The sequence below is a fragment of the Maniola jurtina genome, chromosome 10, assembly GCF_905333055.1.
Source record: "Maniola jurtina chromosome 10, ilManJurt1.1, whole genome shotgun sequence".
Taxonomy (NCBI): Eukaryota; Metazoa; Arthropoda; class Insecta; order Lepidoptera; family Nymphalidae; genus Maniola; species Maniola jurtina.
The window spans coordinates 9,278,155-9,288,489 of record NC_060038.1 but is presented as its reverse complement, the minus strand read 5'-3'; the positions used below and the strand labels follow the sequence as shown (position 1 = coordinate 9,288,489).

At 34.9% G+C, this 10,335-nt stretch overlaps 1 protein-coding gene across 1 annotated transcript; it reads right to left on the bottom strand.

Annotated features, from left to right (window-relative positions):
- Positions 1-8,246: 8,246 nt before the first annotated feature.
- On the bottom strand, positions 8,247-10,040 carry LOC123869092 (MFS-type transporter clz9-like). Its single transcript, XM_045911828.1, has one exon. It carries the CDS (start codon positions 10,038-10,040, stop codon positions 8,247-8,249), a length of 1,794 nt encoding a protein of 597 aa, XP_045767784.1.
- Positions 10,041-10,335: the final 295 nt, after the last annotated feature.

Genomic DNA, 10,335 nt, shown 5'->3' with positions numbered 1-10,335 from the left:
CATAAATTATGCACTAATCATTACGTCTGAAATATCAATAATTTTTGAGTTTTTTTTTATTAAAACATTAATTTTCCACTCGAGATAAGTCCTACCTTCGAAATATATTGTAAGTAAGTATCTAAGTTGTACCTACACCCAGTCCAATATAAAAAGAGCGCTGAGAAGTATTTTCTTTTGCTCGCTCAGCTTAATTTTGTTAAAACCGTAAAAGGAAGGACGGGTCAATACATACTGGCTTTCTCGAAAATACTGTAGTCCTTTCTACAGTCGTGGGTCGGCGATTAAACGTACTTTAGATAAAATATGTAAAGGTCACCTCTCAGTTAGGTGACTCTACCCGAATTGAAGAGGCTTAAGCGATTCGAATTCTTTCCTTAAGTGTACATTTTGTTGGAAGTGTTCGTTTTGGGCGATATTTTATTTGTATGTGTACTTATTTTGGGATAAAAGTATTATCCTCATCCATACAGTACCCTAATGTCGTATGATACAGATTTAATGTTGCGTAGGTACCCGTACCTCTTTGGAGCTCGATGTAAACCAATAATAATAATCATTACTTATATTTTTATATTAGTATTCTATAGTCGGTATGTATTTATTTACTGCAGTGGTTTAAAGCGAAAAGAAAAGAATTTCCTTCAACTAATTTACGGAGCAATAATTAGGTAAGTAAATTTTCCACGAACGAACCATTAGTAGACTTTTACATGTGTTTTTCACGCTATCGTCGGAACATTTCAAATAAAACTGGTCTAAAGGTACCATTAACGTCACACAGTGGTTTAATATCATCATTTTTGTGACAGGTTTATAATAAAAAATATGAAATAGTAGACCAATCGAAAAACTGTACCCCTGTTTTTCCGGGTTCATCGAGTTTTCATAACAAATTTTATAATATAAACTTTAAATATAGATCTATTTAAAAATACACTTTAGAAAATAAACAAAAATAGATTCATAAATAATTCATTTCTTCACGCTTTGCCTATGATTACTTATCTAGGTACGTAAAGCTAATTTCAATTATTATTTAGGTAGATACCTAAGTAGGTAGATATACCTGATTAAGTACACCTAATCAAAACGGCCAATTAAATTGTTTGCAAGTTTATTTTCGTACACTTACGGCTTAGTAAACCTATAATAATACTGTAAGAAAGTCGCATTTAGGTACACGAGTTTTCTTTTCCGCCCACCGAAAGAAAAATGATTACTTTTCGTACAATCATTTAACGCTAACGCGCAAACTTCCCTAGCGTTCGTGCAAATTAACAGTAGATTGTATTCAATATGTGCCTGCTGGCTTACTAGGGTGTAATTAGAATTTTTTTAGATGGAAACTTTACGGGAAAGACGAGAAATGTGGTGTAAGTGCCCGTCGGCACGCGAGCTTTCGTGTCCGTCGGTGCCCGCCCTCTCTACATAAACTGGCTGGCAAATGTAGGCCCATGGTATATTGACGTAATATTGATGTTCGTACAGTTCCATGTGAATTGACATGTTTACTTGAATAGGTGTGTATTTGCTTAAATGTTTTAGGTTCAGTTAGGGTGTGTGACGTCTAAAAATTTTCAATTTTCTACCTGTTTCCTGAAAAATTCCGAAGTTACATGGCATAATTACAAAAAGGCCAAATTATTGGAAAGAGATTTTTTTACACTAGGACAGTTACTAATTCTTATATTTTCTAGTTTTAACATACCTATACGTATACAAGTATACACGATCATCGAAAGAATTTTATCACAATTTTATAACTGCTTATAAGCTTAGCGAATGCATTACAATTAAGTTCAACAAGGTACTTATCCAACTAATTTAGTAGAATCTACTTAGGTACTGTTAAATGAATTAGGAACATAACATACCTAGGTTCCTAGCTTATTTTCTACCAGGCTTTTTATGCATACCTAGTTGAATGAATGGGCGTAACACCTTGCCATATAGGAATACATACAATGAGATTCATAAATAAAGATAACATTGTTATGCTGTTTGGTAATGCTATAAATTTCGGCAAACATTCGTGCTGAAATTATAAATTCATTTTGACACCTTTTATGTTCATAGGATTGTAAATGTTAGAATTTAAGTCGTGTTGTTCGGAAACGATTAAATTAAATAAGTAATTATTATTAATTGAGTACCTAATAATTAAAAAAAACTCTAGGATATCTGTAGACGTAAGTGCCTGTCTAGTGTCTATATGTAATATATAAAGGTAGGTACCTATTTACTGGTAATACCTAGGTACACAAACATAGAAAATTAAATCATAGGTGTTATTATTATTTTGCATGTTTAAAGACAGGTAGGTATCCATAAGACTTCCTTATCACTATCGACTTCCTTATTGAGTAGATAGGTATATTACGTATCTTGTAAGTGCTTATTGTTTAAGTTGTTGCATCTAAACTTCATCTAAATAAAAACTATTCTATTAAAAGAAAATTAATAGATACATATTTTTCTCAGACATAACATAAAACAAAAAACTGCCATTAAATCTTACAATATTATGTGTAGGTATCTGCTAATACTTTGGTACATACTTACTCTAGGCAGGACAGCACGTATTTCATTCAAGGAAAATTTCTGAGGAAACTTTTTATAAATATTTATTGATTTCGTTCTTATATAAATTCTAAATAACAAATTACCTAGGTAGGAATTTGTTATTTAGAATTTATATAAGAACGAAATCAATAAGTATATACTTATTTATAAGACTAAAAACTGCAATGGGATCATGTCTATCTAACAGTACAGGCATTGCTGTACCTATCTATTTCAGGGAAATTTTCTATAAGAAAACGTCAGGATGGAAAAATCGGATTTTGGGGAAATCCGACCAAACTAAGTCCATTCAGCAACCTAAATCGGTGACTCAATGGTACCTCTTTTATTATACTCATCGCCAAGCAACCAAAATATAAATATAACACATTCCCTAGGTACTAAAAAAACCTTTCCACTTAAACCTCTACTAGTCGCTCTTAACATTCCTAATGAATTTATTTGTTCAATCAATGGCGTCGCGTGTGACTGGCATCCAACGCTATTGCGTACCTCCTACCTACCTAATTGTTATTAAAGAATGACATCTAAGTACTCATACATATATTATATAGGTAACTACTTCATTAATTAATAGGTAAGTAAATTTACCTAAGTCCTGATCAAATACATAGGTATCTGCCTTAGTACATACTAATATTACCTATACTTAATTAATGCAAAGTGTGTCTGCCTGTCTGTCTATTTATGTGCTGGGTTGCCAGCTTTTCAGGGTACCTCTATTTTACAAGTTTTGACAAAAGATAGGTTGGTACAGACTACAGAGACAACTTTCATTACAGGGATGGACATAGGTACTTTTTTGTCCAGGAAAAAAAAATGTAAATAATCTATCGCATTTTCTTTTCAATTTTTTATATTATGTAAAAAAACAGGTAATACATATTGGAGTAAATAAATAATTTATCATTGTAGTCTTTTATTCACTCACCTTTTATTTCCACCTACCTAGATTGATTACACTAAATAAATAAATATTTGGCATTTTTCACTTGTTTATTAATAAGATATTAGTTTAACCCTTGTAACTTAAGTTTTAACTTGATGTAAAATTATTATCACCATTAGGTACCTTACCCATTTAAATTAAAAAAGATTTGAATTGATACAATTAACACTCGTAAATTAGGTTATTCATGTAAAACTATGTACCTAGAGTCTACTGTCTATGTTAAAATTACAAATTAATGTTTGATTTTTATTTCACAAGTAATCAGGGTATAAGTACACAACTGGTGTATGTAGATTGTAGGTATTATAATTCACACACGATTTCAAAAGGTATTTATCTTAATATTTAATTATTATTTTAATTCGTTTGTTTTTAATTCACACACGAATGTGACTTAACGGCATAAGCCAAAAATCCCAACTAAACGAACGTTTCTCGTAAAACCGTACAGTTATTTTTGTAGACTATTAGTACAATGTCATATGGCCATTGTAAATTTATATTACCCTATAAAAATTTGTCCGCATAGGTATTGTACTGCAACCCTTTTAAAGTAAGGTTTTATAAAAGCGTTTTTGCTCTAGTTTTTACCGGACCACAGTTTGAAAATAATGCGGTGGTCATTATCAGTGTTGCGTAAAAACGGCTGAAAAAAAAAAAATTAACCGTCTCTTTTGTAATTTCTTGAAAACACTGATCATAAAGGCAAAAAACTTATTTTTAATAAGTAAATAGAAACACATGGAAAATGTCGGCAAGCAATAATTTTTAAAAATTTCAAAGACAAGTAGGTAAGTGTACCAACTTACTTAAATCAATCAACCTTGAATCTATATCTTAAGTACTTACTTACCTATATAAATGCGAATGTTTGTCTATCTGTCTGTCTGCTAGCTTTTCCCGGCACATGCGTTTAACTGATTTTGACGAAATCTACCTACAGAGATGATTGCATCCCCGGGATGAACATAGGCTACTTTTTCCCGGAAATTAAAAGAGTTTGTTTTCATTATTAGATACTAATTATTTAAAGAGTTCCCACGAGATTTTAGACATTAAGGCAGTACGAAGAAAGACGAAGTCACAGGTAGGTACTAGGTAGGTAGGTCTATTTGGTACTTATATAGAGATACTTACAGGCTACTTTTTATCCGGGAAAATCAACGAATTCCCTTAGAAAAAAAAATCAAAATTCACGAGGATGAAGTCGGAAGCATCATCTAGTAGTTTTATAACTTTAATTGATATTATTTTATTCGCTAAATAGGTAGATACTTACATAGGCAGGCAAGTAGGTATATCGGTAAATAGTTTTAATAGGATATTTAATATAGGTAATAGGTACCTATACCTAATCCTCCACAAAAATTGGTATGCAAAAATTTAATATTGAGTACCTAAGTAGGTAGGTACCTACCTAAACCCTTAGGTATGGCGAAATGGTAGAGTTTTAGTTTGCCCTCCAGAAAACTTCTGATTAATTCAGGGTCCTTGAATATTGTGATACGGTCTATCTGTTCATTTTATAAAATTAATACCCACCTAGCCTCCCAACATTAAGTATCCCTAGCCTAGCCTTCTATAGAGGCACGGTGCCTTTAAAAATTCTTTCTATGAAATATATTCAATACATAATAATAGGACTATATATACCTGCGTATGCATGTATTGGTGCACGACATTGTACACTGATGATGGTTTATAAGTGTGGGTTAAGTTGCTAGTTCTGCCATTCGATACAAGATGGCGCTATTATTATGCAAAATGTAGAGTCTAGTCTGTATATTTTGTATAATTTTTAAATAGATCATTTATAATTTTGTTGTCAAAAATAACTATTAATATTACATTTTTTCATATATTTTTACTTTTTTTAATTTAATTAATTGTAGATTTAAAATGAATTAAACCTAAGACCTGAAAATATTAAATAAAATCTGTTGTTTTTAACTCCTCATAATATCTATACACAAATTATTATATTAATTATTTTGGAACACTAATATCAAAATGAATATGAGTTATTGACCCTGAAAAAAGAATTTTAAAGAAACATTTTTATTTTGATGTCCAGTGCTGCCAGTGATTGCAGCGAAAAAAGCTGGAACTAAGCAATTGCCCTTCGGAGTAAACTACCAAAGCCTTCCAATTTTATTACGGTGTTATAAAACTTATTACCAACACATAAGAATCTTATTGGCTTGTAATTTCATGACTTAGGGCCTTTGATTTCGTGCAATAATTTAATGTGTTGTGTTCCTTTTATGGTTTACTGAATTGTTTTCGCGCCAACTTTAGGGCGACACTCTACAAGACAAAACAGAGATTAGGTTGAAAGTTCGGTCTAGAGTCTAGACTCTAGTATGAACTATAGGGCAATATATTCCATTTCAATGTCGAAGAAATAGTTGTTTGTGTTGCCTTACCTACTTAGGTACTTCAGAAAATTATTTACTTAATAAATAGAACAAGTGGTATGTTTCAGTAGGTAGGTTTCCACTTACCTACTCTGAAAACTGAAAAATTTAAGCATTTTTTAGATAAGTAAGTACTTACTTTAATCCCTGAAAAAGATAAATAACACTTTTTTTTAATCGATAAGTTTGAAATGAGGAGGTGAGGAATAGAACCTAACATTTCCTATTACCTATACCTAGATAATTTTTTCTAGAAATCATTAAAAACTGTATACCTACCTAGTTATCTAATCAAGACTTTATAGATTTTTTCGAATATGCTTAAAAACTCCTCATAAATTAATATGATCTAAATAGTATTGCTAAAAACTTGTACTTGTTGTTGCATAATTTAGTAGTTTCGGTTCATCCCTTTGAGCGCTACTAGGTACCTATGGCACAAGCCAAACGAATCAAACTTAGGTACGAACGACACCCTTATTTTTACTTGAGGAAAAAAATGCTATAAGTAGAACATAGAATACATTTACTTTGACACTCCTAACTGATCTATATATTTCTGATTTGATCGCGTAGACAAACTCCAAGCATAGCTCAACGAGTTGGGAAGCTGAAGTGGCAATGGGCAGGGCCCATAGTTCGAAAAACCGATAGACGTTGGGGTCCCAAGGTGCTAGAATAGCAACTTCGCACCGCAAAGCGCCGCGTTGGTAGACACTTTCAGCGTTGGCCTTTTTCAGCGTTGGAAGTTGGAGACAGTAGTCCCCTAGGACAGACGACATCAAATTAAAAAGTCGCAAAGAGTCACTACCTTTTAGATTCCGTGGCGTAACTACGAGAGACCTACTAAAGTAAGTAGGTACGAGGAGGTATGTCCAACAGTGGAATAGAAGAATCGTTATGGTAAATCAATAATATTTTCTAATAAGGAAATGTTTTAATAAATAAAACCTAGGAAGACACGAATAGGTAACGATGAGATCTCATTGGTTTTTTTTTTGCTGTAATAGCTGGTTAGTACCAGTAGGTGGTACTCCAGTCCCACAATTAGGTACATGATCAACTCATCGCCGGCCCACTATTGAGCACGGTTATCTTCACAGAATGAGAAGGACCATAGCAGACTATGGTGGCTGAGGTGGGGGGGAGGGGAAGAGACCTGCAGATCGTCTCCTGACAGTTCCTGCTGATCTTCATCGTAAGGCAATCAGCATGCTTGAGAGTTCTACATAATGTTTTCAAAGATGTGTGAAGTCTGGCAATCTGCACTGGGCCAAAGTGGCAGACTACTTATACGGATACCTATGGCCTAAGCCCTTCATAGTCTGAGATCTCAGCAGTGGGCCGGGGATGGGTTTATAATATCTAGTGATGAATTAGTCTTAACTGAAACAAGCTATATATGGAGAGCAGTTTTCCAATAAGAGAGAAAGATCGCTCTGTCCTGATTCTAAATCTTATTTGACAAGCTAAGTAGGTACTTGATTTGGGTCATAACCCATAAGGTCCTTAAAACTTCTCTGAAAACTAAAGGATGACCTAGAAACAGATAGTTTAGAATAATCATAATTAATATTCTACGTAGGGTCGGTATTGCTACACTGACCTTTTTTTATTGTGAGGAAAATTCGTAATGGATACCACTGGCCACGGGGGAGCACAGTGGTTATGTTGGATGGTTGTGACTGGATGGGTGAAGAAACACTTATCCACAACCACCCAACACAGCCTCACCCTTCGCTCCTGGGGCTATGCTTTGCGCCCTCTGCTCGGAGCACTCAGAGGGACGCACTCTGAGGGACATCACCCTCTCCCTGACAGGTCAATTAGCCATAGCTGACAATATGCCATGAAGAGAAATTGTTAAGGGTGTTACCAGGGTACACCAGTCCAAGGGCTGCTGTTACTCGCAACACTCATAAGCACACGGAGAGGTTACCTGGCTGCAACTGCTGGTGGCAACTGTAACATTTCAACGCGTGCATGAAAATTGGAAACAAACGTAGGTACCTACGTTATCTAATATTTTGATTTTTATACAGTGTTATTATTGAGTTTAGTTATAACCTATCATTTACAGCTGTACCTACTTAGATATTTTTCAAAAAGTAATAGGGTAATTCCGGGGGAGATGGCCCTATTAACTTTGAAGTCTGATTGTCAAAGAATCATAATAAATCAAACGATTACTGTAATCACAAACGAAACTTTAATTATATTTCTTATTAAATGTTAACAATAATCAGTCTTAAAATAAACAAAAATAATCATTCAGGCATGAAATAAAAATCTTACGATTGGCCATCTCTCCCCGTTTGTCCGGGTATGATGGCCATAGGAGTGGGGGAGTGATAGCCAGTACTCTTTTTCCCTTTCCCTTTGCCCTTACGTCCTTTCAACTCCTTCTTTTTCTTATTGCCGCAGACGGAGCACATATCCTCAAACTCCGTACAATTTTCATGCGTCCAGAGCATACAAATATTACATTGCAGCCAGTCTTCGACGAGTTGGGTCTTATAATAATTTTCTCCACAGCCTCTACAGTTATCTTCTTCTTTGTCGTCGTTCTCACTTTCAGAAGTATCACAAAGGGACATGGGGACTTCTTCACAGCTACTGTCTGAGATCCTTCGAATGGCTTTCCGTTTTCTAACAGTCTTGTTTTCCTTATTTCTATCAGTCTCTATTTCTTGTTTAATCTTCTTTGGTCTCTTGAGCTTCTCTTCCTTTTCTTTTTCTTTTATTTTTTGCTTGGCGATGTAATCTTCAGACGTCAAAAGCATACTAACCTGCTTGGCGCGTTTACAGGCTTCTTTAATTTTGTTAGGCAACGGCGATATTTCATTCAGTACTTTTGTTGGTGTAGGTTTGTCATAATAAGATATCGGAGTTTTGGAAGTACTCGGGCCAAGTTCTAGCTGCGCTGATTGAGTCCTTTCAAGGTTCTCACGCTGACTTTCTCCAAGTGCTTCCAGGTTGCTACCAAAAGCGTAATCGGGTATAGCTCCTGGATTTAATGGAAAAACTCCAGTGGCTCTAAATCCGGATGTTGCATTATCACTGGTGGCTGATTTTCCCCAAGCTTGATTAAGTAGGGATCCAAACTGATGTCTCGTGAGTCGCCGTCCAGGGTGCTGTTTCATCCACAATCTGCACGATTCATAAAAATAAGTTTTAAGAGACTTAAAAACGGCAACGTCTAGTGGCTGTAGATAGTGTGAGGTATGACTTGGCATCGATAGCATGATAATGTCATTATCGTTGGCAAATTGCAGCATTTTGACAGAATTGCAATGGGTAGAGTGACCATCGAGCAAAAGCAGCACTTTCCCGGCTGGTTTCCTAGGCAGGAAATGAGATTTCATCCATTCTAGAAATAAATCTGAGGTTATGTAGGACGATTTTGGGGACTTAAAAACCAGTGATCCTGGCGGCAAACCATCTTCAAATTCTGGTTTTTTTCTTTTCCCTTTCATTATGCATGTGGGGGGCAAAAAGTTACCTTCCGCATTACAACAGGCTATGACGGTAATCGTTTCGCCTTTTTCAGTGGACGTCGACATAGCTACAGCTTTCGAGCCCCTTTCAGCCAAAACATATCCCGGTTTATTGTTTAGTTGTAACCCTGTCTCGTCCATATTAAATATATTGCCAGGTTTTTCAAGCAAATCATTTTCAGTCAGTGTCTTCTCAATCATCTCGAAATAAGCACTTACTTCGTCTTTATTCATTCCTCTACCTCTTGCGTAAGATACTCCTTCTGATTTTCTTAAAGAAATACCAGGATTTCTTTTTAAAAAGAGTTGTAGCCAATCATAGCCCGCCTTCTCATTTGATTCATTGAATCGGTGTTTAATTTCCAATTGCTCAGCGAACTGGAATGCAATTTTTCTTAGGTCGTCCATCGTCAACGGAAATCCTTTAGCCTGCATTTCTTTTATGTGTTTACATAATCTCTTTTCATTAGCAGTGCCAAACGTAGAAGATGGACCCATAGGCCCTTTTTGGTCGTTATTAAGTTTAAGTCTTCGTTCTAACGTTTTTCTAGGTAAATTATAAATAATGGAAGCCCTGTACACCGACATATTTCCATTTCGCACTTCAGCCATGGCTTTTTTTAAATCTTCTTCTTCCCAAACCCCCCGAGCAGCTGTTGCTTTACGCACGTAGGTATTGGGCATCTGTAAAAGAATGTTTTGATTAATATATATACCTATACCTAAACTAAAATACCGCAACGACATAAAAACATTATATGGCTAACTCACCCTGAAAATAATAGGCCATCTATCCCGATTGTTCGGGAGAGATGGCCATATGAATTAAAAGAAGAAACATACCACTATGATTCATAATTTATAGGTTAGAATGCGTGTAAAC